The sequence below is a fragment of the Stegastes partitus genome, unplaced genomic scaffold (genome assembly GCF_000690725.1).
Source record: "Stegastes partitus isolate 25-593 unplaced genomic scaffold, Stegastes_partitus-1.0.2 Scaffold756, whole genome shotgun sequence".
In the NCBI taxonomy this organism is placed as follows: domain Eukaryota; kingdom Metazoa; phylum Chordata; class Actinopteri; family Pomacentridae; genus Stegastes; species Stegastes partitus.
The window spans coordinates 66700-87651 of NW_007578487.1; the positions used below are offsets into that span (position 1 = coordinate 66700).

The 20952-nt window shown below is 42.8% G+C and overlaps 1 protein-coding gene across 2 annotated transcripts in view; it reads right to left on the reverse strand.

Moving 5' to 3' along the window:
* Positions 1-446: 446 nt before the first annotated feature.
* rubcn (rubicon autophagy regulator) overlaps positions 447-20952 on the reverse strand; it is a 26140-nt gene continuing 5634 nt past the window's right edge. The window contains exons 4-21 of one of the 2 annotated variants that reach the window (XM_008291702.1): positions 19736-19895; positions 19451-19557; positions 19047-19272; positions 17560-17985; positions 15443-15538; positions 14587-14702; positions 14229-14427; positions 13737-13844; positions 12766-12840; positions 10616-10676; positions 10126-10258; positions 9826-9971; positions 9176-9240; positions 8631-8869; positions 7800-7861; positions 7524-7677; positions 6482-6575; positions 447-3307 (exon numbers count right to left, since the gene is read on the reverse strand). In XM_008291702.1, the coding sequence (XP_008289924.1) occupies positions 3171-3307; positions 6482-6575; positions 7524-7677; positions 7800-7861; positions 8631-8869; positions 9176-9240; positions 9826-9971; positions 10126-10258; positions 10616-10676; positions 12766-12840; positions 13737-13844; positions 14229-14427; positions 14587-14702; positions 15443-15538; positions 17560-17985; positions 19047-19272; positions 19451-19557; positions 19736-19895 (2604 nt within the window). In that variant the 3' untranslated portion in view covers positions 447-3170. The remainder of the gene's footprint in view (positions 3308-6481; positions 6576-7523; positions 7678-7799; positions 7862-8630; positions 8870-9175; positions 9241-9825; positions 9972-10125; positions 10259-10615; positions 10677-12765; positions 12841-13736; positions 13845-14228; positions 14428-14586; positions 14703-15442; positions 15539-17559; positions 17986-19046; positions 19273-19450; positions 19558-19735; positions 19896-20952) is intronic. The other variant, XM_008291703.1, reaches the window with a different exon arrangement.

The window sequence follows — 20952 nt, forward strand, 5'->3', positions numbered from 1 at the left end:
AACATCTGTGAAATAGCAGCGATATCAAACATAGAGACGAAGCCGCTAATGTTAAACAATCATCAGTTTTTCAGATCGACTAAATTTGTTCAGCAGACCGATACCGATATATGTGAAAAAACACTAATATCAGCCGATACCGATGTGGTCACCAATATATCGTGCATCCCTACTGAAAATGGTTGTCTTTGTCAGAGACATAAAATGTTTAATTAATTAATTAGTCATCTAACCTGCAACGGTTTCGTTTTATAAGCAAAACTGCAGTCAAGTTCTTGAACATGAACATCTTCTGCTTTTCCTCATCCGACATTAAAATAAACTAGACAATGTGTTCAGAGCAGTTGTGGTTTAAAGACTAACATTAGTTATGAAAATAATCCAAAAAATGAGCCGCTAACGTTCATAACTTAGTTCACGAGCAAGAAAAACCGTCTCATCACGTCTTTTTTGTTTTTTTAACAGTCTAGCCAGTCATTTATTGTCAACAGAATTACAGAAACAAAGCAAATCAACACATAATAATAATCATCATAACAATAATTAACATTTTTTAATAGTAGACACTTGAATTCGTAGTGCACTTTAAACCTCCTTCATGTTAAAGGCAGTCCGAGGACAAACAATCAGCTGAGTTGAGGAGGTTTTTCAGTGGAGTCGAGTCACTTCGTACGGGAGCCTTGAGCTTCAGTGTTTAAAAGTCAAAACCCAAAGACGTGGACACAGTTTATCTCTTTAATGGTTCAATTGCTTATTCGGGAAGACTCAGGGACGTAAATGTGTCACGGGTTGGAGGGTGTGCACGCATAAAGCAAAGCCTGTTAGAGCTAATGGAGGGTTCTGCAGATGAATCTGTTAAAAGGCTGGCGCACATCAAGTTGTGCTTGGAGCTATGAAGTCCACGGTAATCTCATCACTAAGCTGCATATCTGTTTTCACATGACTTTATTTTTTGCTTTCATACTGTGGTGGCGATTCCAACCCACAACAGAGACACTGAAATGAATCCAAAAGAAACAACTGAGAAGCAGCAAGCGGTGAAAAACACCTCTTAAGTCTGTTGTTGATCAGTAGTTTACAACTTAGGGGGACCAGAGTTAAATGAAAGGAGTCATGAGATGATTAAAAGTGCAACCAGAAAGAAAAATAATGTAGTTGTTGGATTATTTCTGCATTACGTTGCGTACTTTCACCTCTTTAGGCGCTGAAAGTCTTTAAAACACGTCAACATTGTGAGTAAGACACCGTCTCATTTTAAAGACTTTTTGGGGGAAATTTGCTTATTTGCTGTCTTGAAGTGCGTTCGATAAGAAGATAGATGTGTTGTGTGCAGCAGCCTGTTAGCTTTGTTTAACCCAGACACCCAGTGGAGTAAAGTTAGTGGTCCCATTAGAGAAAAAGAACACATAGTGGCACAACCCTTTGCAAGACAGCAAACTGTCACTGGCAGATTAAAACAGACGAGGTGTAACAACTGAGCTCTAGAGATGGTGACAGGAAGTCGGTTTTATAATCTCTCCCTGTGTTTAAACGAGCTGAAGAGGCTGCTCAATCAGGCTGAACATGTCGCACGCTCTGTTTAAAAGGGAACGTTTTCAAATATCCAACCATTCTTTCAATAACCCCGTGCTCCACCCACCGCTCTAGGTTGGAGGAAAAAAATAAAAGAAAAAAACACTGAAATATGAAGATTTTGACAACATTTTTGCTTCAAATTAAAAGCATGGATGTGTAACACTTTGGCGCTCTTATTTTGAAACCTCTCGCAATGTCGTGCAACCCAGTTGACAGGAGCTTAATTATAAAACGATTTTTTTTTTAAAAAAAGGATAATTTCAAGGTCTAACTTCATGTTCTTACAACGAACATTTTATTTCCCACAAAGTGACGTCCAAACTCCCTCCCCTCCCTCCTTCGACAAAAAACACGAGGAATCAGTGCAATTAACTCTCCATTATTCCTACAGCGTTAGAAAACAGGCAAGTGCTGATTAGGCTGGTGCAAACCATTTGTGCAGCAGGTAGACATGTTCACACACACACTTACACACTCACACAGCTCTCTCTACTCACCACACACACACACTCACTTAGGCACACAAAGCAGCACAAAAACGGAGCATTTTCATTTCAAAATGTTTGCAACACTGACTCTGAAACCTCTTTCTGAATCCTTCTAGAAACTCGCTCTCTCTGCCGGTCTGTTGGTCCCAGAGGCACATAAACGTGGCTAAAACAGGTTTAAAAAAAAAAGAGTGGGACAGTGAGGAGCGAGGAAGGAAAGCGTTAAAGTTCTTCAAATTAAAACAAATAAACCAAAAAAAAACTCATCATAAAGTGACTTTCATTTACAGTATCTGCACCGAAAATCAGTCAAATCATAAAAGATCTAAACAACCAGTTGGATTCTTTAAAAAAAAAAACTGATCCTGCCATTGTAGGTGTCAAAGAAATAAACTTCAGCTAAGCCAGTAGCCGGTAAAATGAGTCCAAGCAGGAATAGCAGACCTGGGCACAGCAGTCTGAGCTTGTTTGTGTTGTTGTTGACAGATGGGTTAGTTTTACTACAAAAATGTGGAAAGTGAAGACAGGCTTAGACAATCTTTGGCTCTATCCAGCTTCAAACGTCTGGTGAAGGCAGCAGGTTTTGTATCGTTCTCATACGGAGCAGGTGTGTTTGTTAAGGAATGACGCAGCGCTGTTGAGGAAAGGCGACAGGAAACAATGAGACAAGCCGCCAAAATAATTCACTGATTCTTATTTACTGCCACTAGTGTTGCTAGTTTTTTTGTTTTTTTAATGTCCGAGAAGACTGAATAAAATAATCAAGAAAGAAACAAAAATGTTGTTCGTGAGCTGTATTTTTGAGGAGTTTTTCCATCAACATCATTTGATTTTTGTAATTATATCACGTACTTTTTAAAGCAAGGATGCATGTACGGGGTAAAGTGCACGTCTAAAAAAAAAAAAAGGAGAAAATATTTATCTGACAGCAGCCGTGCTCCTCTAGTAAAACTCGCACATCTGGCACATCTGTCGAGCTCATAACGGCTGTTTGCAAGCCCAGGTCTGGGAGGGCCGGAACGGAAAGGAAGATGGTCGGTGACTACAATCATGAGTCGCGTTGTGCTCTTCTTCTTCGTTTTCTGAGGTTCCTCTGGTACCCGGAAGCTAACTCCCACCTCCCTCGTCCTCCTGCTCCTCCATGTTCTTGCGCGCCATCCTCTCTCTGCGCTCCGCCAGCCGCTGACATCGAGGGCAGTCTTTACCGGCCCGGAAGCAGCTGCGGTGGTAACACGCGTGGCACTCTGAGGAAGGGGGGAAAAAAAAAAACAAACAGCAGTGAGTTAAACGCATTCACAGCACAGAGCAACCAGTCTGACCAGTTTGCTGACAATGAGAGGTGATGTCACGCCACGACAGCCAATCACAATCGCACCTGGGCGAGGACAGGTGAAGGGAGGAGTATAAAAGGCGCAGAAGCTACAGACAGCGCGGCAGAAAGCAGGGAGCAGCAGGTATGAGAGATAATTCATGTGAACCTAAACCTGTTCAGGCACATTCGCTCAGATCTTCAAACCGAGATACTACTTCTTAGGTTTCAAACTAAATGCTCAAGGTGGATGTATGAAATGAAAGGCAACTCAAATTCAAAAATAAAGTTTATTATTTGATGTTCACATGAAGCTGGAGCTTAAATAATAGCAAAAAAAAAGTATAAATTATACAATCATTCAGACGTGCAGTCAGCTCGGCACAACGTGAAAGCCTTCCTTCACCGACAGTCGGAATAAAAACGGGAACAGATGAAGGAGATTGACAACAGGTCTGAGGTTTCTCTAAGCTGGAGGGACAGTCTACATGTATGTGCCTGTTTCTGCTGATTTCAGAGACAAACCAACCAGAGACGGATGAAAAAAACACAATCAAACAATGAAAACATCCACTGGCTGCGGTGGACAGACGACGCTAAGTAGATTCCAAACTGAAATTTAAGACCAAAATCATACTGACATGTACACAATTATGTAATAAAAAAAAAAAGAAATTATATTAAAAGAAAACAACTATTAGCAGCAATCGCTCTCTACGACAGAAGCGGCGAAGATCCGAGCGCCAAAGACAGCACAGCACCAACACCTCTACGACCTGAACCGAAAGACATCCACCACCACGTAGCTGCCAGAACATCCACCACCTGTGAGCACCAGAGCTCAAACACACCGCCGCAGTGCCGGGAAGTAGGAGGTAAAGGAGAGCAGGAAAAGTGCAGGAGTGAGGCATCAAGGTACAACTATTTTACGAGGTCGTTAAAGACTTGCATCAAGGTGCAACTCATTTATGACCTCGTAAAAGAGTTTAGAAAACACCCGAAACGAAAAAGTCCAACGTCTCCTCAAACCACGTTGCTCTTAGTCGCCGTCGTGCAGAGCGTTCGACTGATACCACTCTTATATCCACATCGTAAATACGAAGCTACGGAGACGTGACACTCCCCATAAAACCATAAACTGGTGCTTTAACGCTTTTGTTATTGTAACGTGTTCATTTGGAAGATTTAGAGGAGCTGATTTTATTATCTGTTGGCGTCAAACCAGCCGTTATGCTAAGCTAACCTCCTGCAGGCAAAGAGTGGCATCAATCTTCTCGTCCAACCTTTAGCGCAGTGGTTCTCAAACTTTTTGAGTCACGACCCCCAAAATAACATAAGTTTGTATTTGTGACCCCTCAATTTGAATGTTTAATATCTCATGAGTATTAACTTTGCTGTTCATGCGTTAAAAATTAATTCCACAGATTAATCTCTTTACATTAACACATTAATTTTCTTTTGAATGAACTGAATGTATTTCAAACAAATAAAAAGAGGAAAAATATATAAAAACAAAAGAAAATAATTTTAAAAAGAGCAAAAAAGAATAATAATGTCGCATCATCAAATCATAAATAGTTTGAAAAAGGAATGGGAAGAAGGATAAACTTCTAATTTTGACAGCACTGATACAAAGTTATTTGAAAAACGTAGGCTTTATTTTATTTTTTTAAATGATCTGGTGACCCCCCTGAAATTATCTTGGGACCCCCATGGGGGTCCCGACCCCCAGTTTGAGAACCATTGCTTTAGCGGTTAAGAGGATTAAAACTTTCCAAAAATTCTAATCTAATGGCTCCAACATGTGTGTACTAATTATGGGACATATTCTTTTCAAAATAGTGCTGATGTAGCCTGAAGGCTGCTAAAAACAGGAACAAACTAAAACCACAGTAAAACTAAAACACCAATGAATAATACAGACTTCTGTTTTAGATGATCCTAAAGCCCTTATTTATCTGTGATCAATAATCTATCATCGGTATCTGGACACATACGAGGCCACGCGTTATCCTTTGGGTGATCTTCTGTAGTGTAATTCAGCTGATTCTAATCTTACTTGGGCAACTTCAGGCCAACGGGAGACAGCGCTGCTTAATCTTCAAACTTTGAGCTCTACGTTGCTCCTACTCTCCTCCTCCACCATCATCATCTACATCCTCCCTCTGTGCATTCTCCCCTTTAGTCTTCTCTCTCCCTGCCTCTCCTCTCATCTTCCTGCCTCTGGTGACTCTCCTGGCTTTGCGAGTTTTACGACTTCTCCAGTTCGTCTGTCCTGCCGGCTCTTCTTGGCTCTCCTCCTCAGTGTTCACCTCTCTGTTTCCATCGCTCTCTGCACTCCCTCCATCCTCCTCTGCCTTGTTCCTCCCTCTGGAGAGCTGATGAGGTTTTAGGAATTTCATAATGGTAAATTTCTCAGTTTTTCCCACAGCAGCAGATTCTGGTTTTATTGTTTCGGCTTCTGTCGATGATGTATTTCTAAACTCTCCATTTCCACCTTCCTCTTTCGGTTCTGTTTTCCCTTCGTCCTGTCTCTCTTTTTTGGAGAAACCCCTGATTCGACCTGCTAACCCCGACGCCCTCCAACGTCCCTTCTTCTCTTGTCCTGCTTCGTCTAAACTCTCAATGCTGCTGCGTATTTCACTGTCGCTGTCTCTCCTGTTTTTCTTAAGTCTGTCTATTTGCAGAACCTTCAACAAGCTGACCTTCTCTCCTCTTCCCTGCCCGTCGGCCTTTTCCTTACTCTGCTGGCCGTCACCACTCTCCTCTCCTTCTTTGTTAGACTCAATCTCATCAATCTCATCCTCCGACTCCGCCCCTCCCGTCCTCTCCTGCTCCACCTCGCTACCCTTATTCCTGGAAAGAGCTTTAACCAGTTTTCCAGGAGCGAAAGCCTTAAACACGCCTCCTCTGTCGGGCCTCTCCGCCTCATCTTGCTTTTCACCCCTCACCTCCTGATCTGCTTCTAGCTCTAATCCCTCCTCCCCGCCCTCCCCCTCTCTCCGGTCTCGGTAGAGAGCCTTGGCCAGCCTACGAGGCTTGGAGATCTTCCAGTCTCTCCAGGTAAGGTGAATAGGGGGGCGGGAGGAAGGGGCTCTCGAGGGCTCACCTTCGCAGCGCTGGCACTTGCTCAGCTGGAAGGGGAAGATGATGTCTTTGTCGTTGCCGCAGAACTCGCAAACGAAGCCCTTCGCCTGGCACAGCTGGGGGAGAAAAGGGGTGAGAGGAAAGTGACAGATTGGATCAAGATGGAAAATTATTATCTGTGCTGTAGAAATGTGGGTATTAAAGCAGCTGAACAAAGCAGCTTCTGATACTGTATGAAACACCATTTTATCACAGTAATGTCCGGACTAGAAGTCGCTACTTTTTTCACACACTTTGAACAATGATGCAGCTAATTTAAGGATTTTTACGAATTCGCCTCGAGACCAAAGTGACATTTAGAGCGACAACGAAAGAGAGACTGAGGAAGTGTGTGACCAAGTAATTCTGAGGCTGTTCAACTCCGACACTGAAGAAGACGACTTTAGTGGTTTTCAGGAGGAAGCTGAAGATAGCGATCAATGACTTTTCCTGGTAGGCTGCTGTAATTTTTATCTTTTTAACCAGCCGTGCTACTGTTCGGAAAAGAGCATTTACGGTACATATTTAATTTACTGTTAAAAAAAATCTTCTGTGTAAGGGACTGCAAGGTGGCTCGGTGGTTAACACCGTTGCCTCGCATCAAGAAGGTTGTCGGTTCGCACCCCGGTGAGGACACCTGGGATCTTTCTGTGTGGAGTTTGCATGTTCTCCCCGTGAAGCGTGGGTTCTCTCCGGGTTCTCCGGCTTCCTCCCACAAGGTCCAAAAACATGTTGAGGTTAATTGGTGATTCTGAATTGTCCGTAGGTGTGAATGTGAGTGTGCTTGGTTGTCTGTCTCTAAGTGTAGCCCTGTGATAGACTGGTGACCTGTGACAAGTGCGGCCTATACATGTACAATTTTGTTTTTTCTTTTTAAAGCTAGCGGGTGGGGCTTATATTCAGGTGCGCTCAATAGTCCGGACATCACGATATCTATTTGTGTGTTAAATCATTGCATTAAACTGACTGGATAAACTCTCCATCTTAGCATGAAGGCACAAATAAAAAATAAAAAATCATCTTACCACACAGCCAGCTACGTGCATGGTGCCAAGTTTAAGCAGCTCTTTCATTCGTGGAGCCAGTTCGCCGTTACGCACAGCAGTGAGGTCATTGAGGGAGAAGAGGTGAAGGTCCTCGGTCAGGTGACCCGGCAGGCAGTCGAACTGGTCCAAGACCCTGAGGAATGGACGCAAAGCATGAAACTAGTGATATCCGTCTTTGTGAGGGGCATTATTTTATCTCCAAAGGTACTGAAATATTTGTAAATTTTTTTTTAAAAACATGCAAAGGCATCTCACTCTTTAGCAAAACGACAAGTCTTAAAGAGATTCTTCATGTGAAACAGCTGCACCCTCAAAACCTAAACAAAAAAAATTTGAAAATACAGGTTACTTGAGCAGACAACGACACAACGACACGGTCAAACAGTGATACATAAGAACAAGGGGGGAGAAAAAGGCCGATTTAAGTTCCCAGTCCTATTATCTGTTATGTTAAAGTGTTTAATATTCAGTTTCCCTGCCAGCTGAGGTCAAGTAGGTAAATTTCTCATGTTACTAGCTGCCAAAATGAAAAGCTGGCTTGACCCAACTTCAAAAAGAATTCTGTACAATTTCATCTGAATTTTGCGAAACCACATCACTGAGTCACACTGTTGTCGCCATTATGCTCCAAAATAAAACAACAAATAACGTAGGGCACAACAAAACAAATCAGATTTACTCAAAAATAGACTAAACATGCCGTCTTTGTGTCACAAGATTTTCTATGTTTTTTCATTTAGAAAAAATACTTCAGATACTAAATGTTTCAGGCGACCGTGGTCAACGAGAAGCTGCACCAAAGCAGTAGACGTCTTTTTTTAGTATCTTTTAAATGGTAGCTGTCAATGCCGTGAATGTCTCTATTCATTCTGGTTTCTCTCCCAAATAGCCACCAGTCACAAGTTTGTTATTTTAGGATGCTTTACGCTCCGCACACCACAGTCAGGTGTCGGTGAATTGTGGCCGTTACTCCTCGGATTAAATGTTATCAGATAAGCTTTGCAAACAGCAACCGCTCTGAAGCTGGTAATTAGGGGTAACAGCTGCTTATTAACAAACAGTTTCCACCGCCGCCTCTGAACTCACCCTAACCGCCTCCAGCGCTTTGATTTTCTTGTACAGGCCGCTGTTGATGTCATTGGGGTTGAACAGCGGATCTCCTGCGATCTTGCTCAGCAGGTCCCGAGCAAAGTTGCTGACGTAGTATTTGCTGAAGTCCCACTTCCTCAGAACTCTGCCGGGAACCACTGCCTGGGCGTTCTCATGGCAGCACTGGCAGAAGTAGCGGCCGAGGTATTCACAGTAACGCAGTCGCTTGATGTAGTCTGAAGTCGGGACAGGCAGCAGAAACACAACGAGGTAAAAGTTAGAGAATAGAGTGTAAATGTTTCTCTGCATAGAATTTAAACACATACAAGGAAATACCAAAGGAATGAGTTTTAGGGCAGCGGATCAAGACAGAATAAGATTATTGTTAAGCAGGAGTCTTGCAGCTACATGAGCTGATTGTGACATGAAACTAAAACCACAAACTGAAATTGTAAATGTAAACAAACTTTCAGTTTCTAAACACTGGTGGTTAAAACAAAAAAGACTTTTACGAGAAACATTTCTGTGGTTTCTGGTCATACCTGGGTCGATGCGAGTACCACAGCCAGCGCAGCGGTAGTTTTGCTTCGCCACAACTATCTTCCTCCTGAATTAAATTAATAAGTGACAGACAGTTAAAGCAAAAAAATAAATAAAGAAATGAATGTGCACCAACAGGACCCAAGTTCTGTTGATCAGTATTTAAGAACACAACAGCTGTGCTCTTGGAGTAAGAAGCAACAGACACTCGTGTGTCTTTCACTTTGTGTGTTGCTGAGTAATAAATACATAACTAAAATAAAACAAATTAATAGTTCCATTCATTCATTCCCAAAGAGCTGTTTTTCTCTTGGCTTATTCAGAAATCATCACCTCTAAGCTGTAATCGACTTGCTGTAGATTCCTATTATAACACGTTTTCATGCCTGCAGTCTTGTTATCAGTTCTCAAATGGAAATCGACTGCATCAATCATTGACCTGCTGCAGCTTCATTCATCCAGTTCTGATGTAATATGCCACTTCTCAGGAAACACTTTTATTATCTACATCATTTAAGCACAGCTCCATGTGCGCATGTCTTGACGAAATAAAGCCACAACAATTAAAAAGGCAGATTAAAACAGGGGCAAATGAAGAACCAAATAAAGTGAGACAGAGAGTGAGGACAAGGTAAACCCAACGTGGACTCACTTGGGGGCAGGATGAATGTTGAAGATGATCTGCGGTCGAGGCGGCGCCCACTCCAGGTTACCTCGTACGCGAATCCTCAACTTGTAGATGTCTGCGTGCTCGCCATCATCGGGGGAGATCGGCAGAGAGTCGGGGATTGGCAGCAACTGGGAGACAGCGAGATCAAAGTTCAGTTCAGTTCTCTTACTGTGTGAGTTACAGTGGCTATAATTGGAAATGTTCAACGTGTATCAACATATTTATCACCGCTTGTTGAGGAGAATGTGAACAGAACATCAGTGATGCAGCGAGATGTGGTACCTTCTGCGGAGCGTCGTGTTCTGGGACCAGCCAGTCGAGCTCAGAGGCTGCAGGAAGCTGCATCCCCTCGAACTGCCTGAGTAAACCCATAGCTACTGACTCAGCCGAGTTAGACTGAAGGAAGGATGGAGAGCTGACGTAGACACAGAAAGAGAACATGTTAAAAAAGAAAAGAAAAAAAACAGGACAGGTTTTAAGCTGGATCTTTTCCCTCTATCACGTATTCACAGAGGCCACATACAGTCGTCCTCAAATGTATTCATACCGTTCCATTAAAGAAAAGGAGAAATTCACAATAGTCACTCAAATAACTAGAAACTGAAAAAAGTAATAATAAATACAAATTTGCTGAATTATAATTTAGTGAAATAAGACATTGCCTTTGAATTGTGGTTGAAAAGAATTTAAAAAAAAAAAAAAAAAAAACTGTCCTGGACAAATTAGAGCACTTTGCTGATGAGGATGAAGGGAAACAGAAAACATGACTTACATGGACTCTGAGCTGAGAAAAGACCTGCTGCTGGAGCTCACGCTGCGCTTTATGTCTGCATCTAGAAGAACAGCAATAGTACAATAAAAGAGATTTAACCAAGCAGGAGCAGAGGCAACACCAGCCATAGATACTGACAGACTTGCACTATTTGTATAATAAACTTTAAGATTTTTAGATTCGTAGAAATTGGAAGAAATGACAACATGATGTGTTAATTTGTGTAGAGAAGCCTTCTTGAAATGTACAAGCGACTGGCTCGTGGTGCTTCTTTGGTTTCATGTCAGCTGGCACTATTTGCTACAGCAAAGCAGCGTTCGATTGTTGAGGAAGAAATCATATAAAGTAGATGTGCACAGGAATAAAAAGTGACACAAATCCAAGAGAACAATTTAAAATACTTCCAAGTAGCTGAAAACCAAAAATTTAATCTCTGATTAAATTATATTGTGAATATAATTACGCAGGCAGCATGCAGTGAAAGCAGGACAGATTCAACGGTATCGCTACCACATGGTTTTTTTCTGATACTCCACAAACAGCGTGCAAGCAAACACGTAAACAGCACAGGTTTGGCAGAACAGGAGACGGCCTGCGGGAGTTTGTGTGGAACACGTTCCTCGTACCACAGGCTCAGCGCTGCCTTTTGTTTGAACGAGGCACAGATCGTAATCAGAATTTAGGGTTACAGTCGACACACGTTGTTGCAGAGCAGCAGGAGCCGGCAGAGTTAATCAGCAGCATTGAATGATTGGCTGAATGGTGTCTGAAGGCAGCTCTGTTTTGTTCTGATTGTTTCGGCAGATTGTCAGCTGCAAAGTGGCGCTGCAGTCACCGGATGGTTTTAAATCGGTGGCACACAGCAAAGAGCACATGTGAGCAGAGGCTTTTGATTGATTTTTTTTGGTCATCTTGTGTCCAGTACAGTGAGGTGCAATCGTAGCACAGTTAGAACGATTAGATTTATCACTGGTGTTAATGGATTAATCCTTCCTTCGCTTTAAGCAGTAGCGCTACAAAGCAAATGCCACGAGACAACACACTATGACATCTGAATAAAATCCATTTAACCGACACACACCCTTGAACTCATCTCTGCCTCTTTCAGTGTAGCGAATGAGGGATACTCACTGTAATAAATATCTAGTCATTTTTGCACCAGAGGCCTTGATGAATTACACTTCTACTTGATGGGACCTAGTAGTCGTCTGGTATTGAGCCAACAAGGTGGAAGCAATGTGACAACAATCACACCTCATTTTCACTGGACACGTGTTGGAGGTAATGAATAATGACGGATGGATGAGTAAAGTGATAATCCATGAAGCTACAGTCACCGTAGGATGCCACTTGTTAATTCTCTCGCCTCCTCCCATGAGCCTACCTAAACTCTGACAGGCGCAGGCATGCCCGTCCTCCTGCACCACCAAAACCCTGGAGCGCTGAGCAACAAGCACCGACACAAACAGCCAAGCAACGTTCAACTGGGGGGGTGAGGAGGCAGCTGGCTCATCTCCAAACTGAGAAGCTATGGCAAGATTTTCTGTAGAGAGCCCGACTAGGAAGTCCTCCTTCAGCAGCGCTCGTAGTAATTCAAAGAAATATAAATTCTTACTGCCTGCTTCGAGTGAAATTTAAGTATTAAATTTCTAACTATCAGTAACTCTTACTAATTATTTCTGCGCAAAATTGTTTTAATCTTTGTTGTTACAAAACATACACCTACTGGGACAAACTAAACATGCAGTGCAGTTCTTTTAAATACCTTTCCTGTACTGTTTGCATAGTAGTTTGGCTATTATCGCAGCAACCTTTTATTTCAGTGTCAAATCAAAAGTGAAAACACACTTTACACATCTCATTGCAGGGCGAACCTGTTGAAAAATATTTAATTTAGGGTGAAATTTCTGTAACTGAAGTGAGAGCTGTGTGCTATTGTAGATCTGGACAGAAATCTATCACTATAATTGAACTGCGACAAGAAGATAAGCCGTGTTTGACACACATACCCAAAAGGGATTAAAGGGGGAAACAAAAAAAAAAGTTCAGTTTGGAGCCGAGCCACCGGCGCCCTCTCAGGGGAGCACGGCCACAGTAAACTGTCTGTATGTAGCTGTGGAGCCTCGGCCACCAGTCCGGCCTGCAGATACCTGAGAAGAGGGAGGCGAGTGACAGGGAGAGGCCGTTCTGAGACACCGCCAGCAGGGACTGACCCTCGCAGCCATCTGAGAGACAGAAACTAACACTCAGCACAACCGTCACCACATGCACAGAGATTTCACCGCTCCTGGGAGCCGCGCGTCGACAGCACGGGCGATCAGACTGTAAAGTGCTGTGCTGAGAGGTGCAGACATGTGGAAGTCGTGCAGTTCAACAGGCGCGAGATACAACACGCTTTCACAATACTGAGAAATGCATTTATACACACAAGCAAAGTTAAACACATGCACACACACATACAACCCGTACACACACACACAGAACACTCTCACGTGACAACCAACCCGTGTTAATAGTATTAAAGAAACACATGCTCAGATACACTCCTCCTCAGTGCTGGAGGAATACAACAGGAGCCTTTCAACCACAGCCTTTGAAGTTTGAATAAATCACTGATATGCTCGATCACGTGACCGAAGCATCTGCACTAAAAGCAATACTCATGATAACATGTTGCATCTACACACGATCATTCTGTGACCTCTGTACTCAGAACTGCATGTTTATGGTCCGTGGTGAAACGTGACATGCTTGGTGAGCAACCAGTGTGGCGATGAGGTTTTGAATCATGACTGGAACACAGAACAACTCATTCACACAGACGAACGGAGCAATGTTCATCGGCTTCCCATTCGTTTTGATTCAAAAGATGAAAAATGAATCAATGTGCTCTGATTGGTGACAGCAGTTGAAAGAGAAGACTGTCAACTGTTTCTAATCACTCTGTAGCCTGACCAAATCAAATCAACAGATCACACATCATACTATTCTGGTGTTGAAGAAGTTTGGTCACAATGATTAACACGGTCAGAAAATAATCACGGCAACCAAAAATAGTTTTTAGGGTTCATTTTTGTGATATTTCTTTCCCCCTCGATGCCCCCTCGTTCCCTCTCTCTACCTCTTAGTTCACACTCCTCCACCTCCTCAGCTGAACCGGAGTCAGACAGGCCCTGGTAGGAGTCCTGAGAGCTCCTCCTGGAGCCTCCACTGTCAGTGGAATGGAAAACTGCACAGAAGAAAGGAGGTGCGGGAAACTAAACATCACAGAAATCAGCAGCTGTGTTACATTTAAGCATGTCTTTTATGAATAACAATATGATTCATGTCAGAGACTACTGTTGTTCCTCTTGGCGTGGAAGGATCTCTTAAAGTCTAGAGATTATTAAAAGATCAATGTGTGTTCTTTTAGTATCATTGCTCAAACAAACGTACATCTTTCAAAAAATATCTATAAACTGAAAGCTAATTCACCCTTAAAAGACCATAAAATTACAATATTCAAAAGAAAATATCTTTGTCAACCAAGAGTCATATAAAGGAATTATTTGGCTGCACAGATGATGAAGTATTTCATCTAACTTCAGTCCACCACTACTGTTTTAATGCTCACTGTGTTGGGGGGTCGTGCACGGCGGCAGACGGCTGCGTCTGATCTGCTGCCTCCGCAGGCGGATCTTCTGCTTGAGCTGCTGAATCTCACAGTCGCTGTCTCCCTCCTCCTCACCCTCCTCCTCCTGACGCCGCAGGTTGTACTTCATCAGCTCGATGGCTGCAATGAGTGACTCGGAGATGCTGAAATGAGCGTTCTCCTACAGAGCAGAGGCAATTAGGAATCAATCAAGAGACAAGACTATCGTTACATATTCAGTCATCCTACATTCTTTCAAGTTCATCCGTTCTTTTCCCTGAACCGTCACTGCACTGAGGCCTTTCAATCAATTTACATTCATAATGGATCAAGCTCTGACCTTTTCAAGGTCAGCACAGCTGCCAAAGTCCTGCTCTGACAGGTAGCTGATGAGGCTCTGCCCCTCCGAAGGCTTCCTGAACATCCCATCTGGTACACTGCTGTACTGGGACCCATCTGAAGCAAACAAACACACACACAAGTAAACACCAATGCATAACAGACAAACAGATAATGATGTTGTTGCATATAATGGTTTTGCTGTTGGGATTTTATTTTGGCTTTCAAAATAAATGTTTAATTTTTAAATGTTTCAAAAGCAATGAGTACAAACTGAGTTACAAAATATATTTTCTAACCAACTGTATGGTCGCAGCTTATTATCTAAAATCAGACATATGACTGAGTTATGACGACTGATATATTCACATACAGGCAGCGGTTTACGGCTGAATTTTTACAACATTTTACCACGTCTTAGTGAATGAGAAACTGACACGATTTCCCCACTCCAGTAAAAATGAATTTCACAGAATACATTTACATCAATAAAACATTTTTTTCCCGCACAAACACATTTAACAACCTTTTCGTAACATTCCTTCTGAGAGTCCAAAGTATTGTGTTTATTGGAGAGCTGGCACACTTTCTACAGTGATACCCAAGAAGTGAAAACTTGTTTTTCTTCAAGAAATATTTCATGTCAACTGTTTTGCCCAGTTTCCTGCCACACGTGAGCATGCTGTGGACTCCTTCTGCCTCACATGAGACTTCAAACAAACACTGGAAAAGCACACTGAGTCTGTGACTACTTATGTCATTCTTGCTTCAAAAACCATCGACAAAAACAGCTGAATGAAAAAGTCTTCCTCTACAAAGAGCCACCAAAACATAAATAAGAATATCAGAAAACTCACGTGACTCCATGTACAGAGAACTGGGGGTGCTGGCATCGCTGCACTGAGGTGAGAAAGGGCTGTAGTCCTTCATGCAGCAGCTGTCGCCTGCTGATTCTGAGAGACAAACGGTGCACGTTAACAGTGTTTTATCAACAAAATTCCTCAGTCGCTGAAACTCAAACTCAAACACAAACTGGTGGGAAACATGCACCAAAGCGGAGAAAGCAACTGGTTAAATGCTCTGATTCTATTGTTGTCTTTCCGTCAAACAATCAATACAATCTGTGGGGATGGTGCATTTTATTGCATGCAGAAACAAAACTATGGCTGCTGAGTTCTACAAAGACAGCGAGTGGGTATAATTGAGATGATTGAATGTTTCTAAAGAACATTTTGGAGTGATGCAGAAGCAGTACATATCTGCAGGTAGACAGCAGTGATGCAATCTTTACTTTTAAAGGTTATGAACACTGTGTTATACTGTGCAGTTTCTTCATATCGATCATATCGTTCTGTGCATGTAACCAAATGCTTCACTTTGTTTTGACGTGTCACAAATGGAGTTTTTGACATACATGCTCAATTCTAGTTTTCTTATCAGGACATGAAATGAGCACTTAATGACTCCATGACACTTCCAATGAAACGCTGTGATGGTTCATGAAAAAACAACAATGAAAGTGATCGTTCATGGCTTTGTCACATCGATTTGACCTGGTTAAAATAAACAACAAAAAAGGAAAACGGTCTTTAAAATCCAAAAGCACAAATGATAAGTTGAAGACAGGACTGGAAATGGAAGGGATGGAAACGGTTTGCCATCATGCAGAAGCAAATAAACAGGAAGGTGGGAGGGCTCGAGTGATGGAGTACAGTGATGCTGCACTGCCAACCTGCTACCGGATCCTCTATTATTATGGTGATTTTTCTGTGGCCCCCTCCTTCGCACAAACAGTAAGTGAAAGAGAAGAGAAAGATAGAGCAGAAAGAGAGAAGGTTAACTCGAGCCAAGAAGGGGAAACAGTCTGAGCAAAAAAAGGAGCGGATGTTAATTCGGCAAGGTTTAAAACTTTTAGACAGGAAGTGTGCACTTTTAAATAAAGAATACAGCCGAACCACATCTCACAGAGGTACAAAAGTAACACAGACTATGCAGCTGAAGTCCATCTAAATCTCATCGGAACTTTATGCCATTATTGTGCAAAAAAGGAATCGTTAATCTGGTATGTTTCCATTTACTACAGAGAGCCGATAGCTCACTTTAAACCTAAAAATAACAGACATTCAAGTTAAGACAGAAAAACATGCTCCGAAAAAAAAAAAGGCAGTTTCATGTGATTACTGCAAGTATCACTAACCACATTGTCGTCTATCAACACATAGAACAACTGAGAAAGAAGTGAACCACCTGCGAACTGAAGCTGAACTTCAACTGGTTTATAAATGTACTTTCGTTATAAACTAACAATGTGTTCAAACATAGATGCTGTCACATCTATGTTTGAACATACAGAACGCTCGCGCCACCCAGTCAACCCACATTTCTGGCTCTAGCGCTTTGGTGCTTAATGCAAAACGCACAAACAACCCCTCAAACAAGAGCAGACAGCTTCACTTTATCAGTCAACCTTTGCAGAGAGAATGCTCACATACTGTGCTATGATCTTGGAGAGGTTTAGAGCTGCAGCTGGATCATTCCAAAGAGATAATTATCCTGGAAGTGCTTTTTTTTTTTTTTTAGGTGAACCTGAAAATGTTTAATTTGCGTGTGTATCGTTTTCATTAACTCTTAACCAGTAACATATATATTGATATTTACACATCTGAACAAATCTTACAAGCGTTCAGTTTATTATGACACAAGAATTATTCAAATAGATCTTGTGGTTGCAGAGATAAACTGTTTTTTTATATGTATGTAATTTTCGAGCAGAGGCCTGAATAGCTCAGGGTTTAACAGGTTAAGACACATAGTACTTCTGAATGTTAAAATGCTTTTGAACTTCTTGGAGCTCTAGACTGATGCTGGCGACACAGGAATATGTATTTACTCACTGAAACAGGGTGAGCTGCTGTGTCATTTACTGAAAACAGCACTCGCAAGTCATACTCCAACCATCTGTCAACTCACTCACCATTCCTGAGTTTTTGATTGACGCCTGTGTCCGAGAACGAGCGCGTGTGTCCTCGGGCCCCCCTGCTCGGCCCCCTCTGGCCCTCTGAAAAAGACGAGCGCCTCGGTTGGGCCGGGGCCAGGGAATTTCGCTGAAGGGTCTGGTCCTTGCTCTCGCTCGGCTCGCTGTTGAGGGAGGAGCTTCGGGAATCACGACGACTGCGCTGCCCCAAGTTACCGATGGCCAGGTACTCCGGACCATCATCGGAGTCGCCGTCACCGGAGTCCCCGGCCTCGGGCGGATAGGAGGAGGGCGAGGAGGGCTCCGTGAGGGAGATGCTCGGGACAGCCAACGAGCCAGCAGGGGGCGTCGCGAGTTGCTCGCTCTCCCCCGGCCGGGACACACACACCCAGGGAGGTCCCAGGCTGCTGGCTGGAGAGGTAGAGTCTGCAACAAGTAGAAAATGTAGGGAGAGGCTGAAACACATGCTTTTACAAAAACACTTAAAAACATGAGCCTACATCTGTGTCACTTGTTTTTCACTCGCTCACGTTTTACTGATGTAGAATGGACAAGGGTCAACCTAAACTATGTTTCCACTCCTATCTTTCCAAATTGTAATTTCACTCCTGCAACCTTCTGTCTCGTCTGTTTTTCCTTATCTGAACTGAGGGTCTAAGGACAGAGGTGGTCATGTGCTGCACAGATGGTAAAACAAGTTTTGGCTTCTCTCAATAAATACAACTTGACTTAAAGTTTGACTTTAGTACCAAAAAAAAAAAAGCAACAAAGTCAAAAACATGCTTGGAAGAACCAGTCCAGGTTTGTTTTTTATCTAATTTGGTGAGCACACTCAGCTCCGGACATCGAGTTTTGTAGGCTGCATCAACACATTCTCCAGCGACTGACCACGTCCACAAACAATCAGGCCTCTGTATGGTTAAGTCAGTCACTCTATTCACATACAAACTGTAGTGTATTCATCGCGCCATATCCCAGCCCCAGTATCCTCGCACTGATTGGAAAATAGTGACCAGCTTCGTGTCATTTAGTGTACAACCTCAAATAGAGACAGACTGAGACATTCACTGGAAATCATTTAGAGGAATAATTTGTTACTAAGAATCCACCATGATGCTGATGTGATCCCCCGAGCAAGCTAAACGGACACACCAATAATATAATCTCAGCCTTTCCTGCTGTCATTAGGGGAAAAAATATATACATCTTAAAAATCAATGCTGCAAGTACAACTTCTTCATAAATGCTACTCTTGTTTTCAAAAACCGCACAATGGATTCTGAATTAATTCACCACCAATCAAAAAAATCAGCCAGATCCTCTCCTATCTCCTTCATTACAGCACATTTAGTTCTCAAAGGACATCTATCAGCAGGTATGCTACTTTAAGCATCTAGCTAATAAAAAATAAATAAATAAAATACACATTATGAACAATGTAAACAAAGCCATTTAAAAGCTACTCGTGTCATTCAGCATTTCCTCACTTGTGCTGTTGCTGTTTTGCGATCCAGCTCCTGTGTTCCTGGCTGAGCTGTGGCTGGTGGCGACTGCTTCTCGCAGAGAGCAGTTGGAGGTGGTGAGTCTGCGGTTCAGAGAATCTCCTCTGGGAGCCATGTCAGCGCTCCTCCAGGCCCCACCGGCCCCCGGCAGCACACACAGGCTCTGGCTCTTCAGCAGACCCAGACATGGAGGACCCTTCAGAGGGGACAGCTGGGAGAGACGAAAAGATACATACAAATCTAAGTGTGCCCCTTTTAAAATCTGCTTCCCTTTAAAGTCACTATAAGACAGGAGTGAGATTCATCAGACTAGTATAAACTGTCAAATCTCTATATTTTATCCCCACAGGTCACGCAAGAGTTCTGATGTGAAGATGTCAGAAACCCACCCCAACGGTGTCTACTTGGGCCAGCAGTTTGGGGTTATTCTGCTCCACGGCTTCTAGACACTGGAACATGGCGGTCACGTGAGGCTCGCTCAGCAGAAAGGCATCATCTGGAAGACAAGAGACAAGGAGAATTAAAAAGAGAAATAATCAGGACGTAAGTGAAGAGACAAAGAGGAAGTGAAAAAGTGGGGAAATGCAGATGGGCGTAAACAGCACACAGGGAATGTGGGAACAGGGAAAGTCAGCTTCTGCTTTACTTCACTGGACCACTAGTGTGACACTCACCGTTGTAGTATTTGCGTGTGTGTCCCAGATGCCGGAGCAGAGGTCGGAGCTGAGCCGAGAGCTTGTGAACCTGTAAGCTGTGGAGCAGCCAGCGCTCGGCCTTGTAGCTTTCACCTGCACTCTGCGTCCCGCTGCTCAACACCGGCTCCAAGTGACTGAACTGAGGACGGACAGAGAGGAGGAGGAAGACAGACGAGAAAGGTAAATAGGATGGGAAATAAGTAGTGGAAGAGTATGAAGAAAAACCCATTTACTACAGAAATAAAACTGGTAGGAGGCCTTGTTAAACAGACACAATTACCAAAGGTTCTTCTTTATTGGACTTTTTCTGTGGATGACATCTTGTTCGTGCTACTCTCTCTGCTTTTGGCAGCTGTCACCGTTTTTACCATCGACCCAGATCTGTTTACTGCAAACATATTGCTGTTGTAGAAACAAACATTAACCCCAAGCAGGCTTAAAGATTCTTCCTTTAGTCACATCTATATGCATAACATCCTTTTTTTATTTTTTTAAATCACACATACAAGAAGTGATGTGTTTATTCAGCCCTTGAAGTATTTAAACTCCCATGACTTTTTACTTATTTGTCTGATTTTTTAAAAAAAGGCAACATGAAGAAGCAGGCCTGTCACGGTGCGATACAGATGACAGGCTCCAAAGCGTAAACAAAGTGAGCAATGAGTGGAATGAGCAGCGAGAAAAACGCACCAGCACAAAACTAGAGGACAGCAGGCGAGATATCAACAACAGGCTATCACATGACGATTACATCACGGCTGAGTGAGCGCTAAGCCCCGCTGGTCAGCAACAGAGGCCGTAACGAGGATAATTAGATTCCAACTATTACAGGTCTCTTTGCTGTTATGCAACCCTGTTAACACTTGACAGAGGGGACTGAGGTTGTAGAGCGACTGCTTGACAGAACACACAGCTGTACAACAGGTTAGAAACCAAGGAAGCGTAAAGACTCTGATCAGAGCGCCAGATAGTGTGAACTCTGTGGGTGTTTACTGATGAACTCCAGAGTGCAACCGACTGGTCGCATTTTGCAGTCGATTTAATTTAGTGATTTTTCCTAAAGGTCACTGAGATGCAACTGCAAAATAAAACAGGGATTTAGAAAGAATTACAGCTGTGGTCTAACATCACTTTAGAAAGGTAAATCCAATACTAAATTCTATATGCTAGGCATGTCTGACAGTATTTTTCTTTTG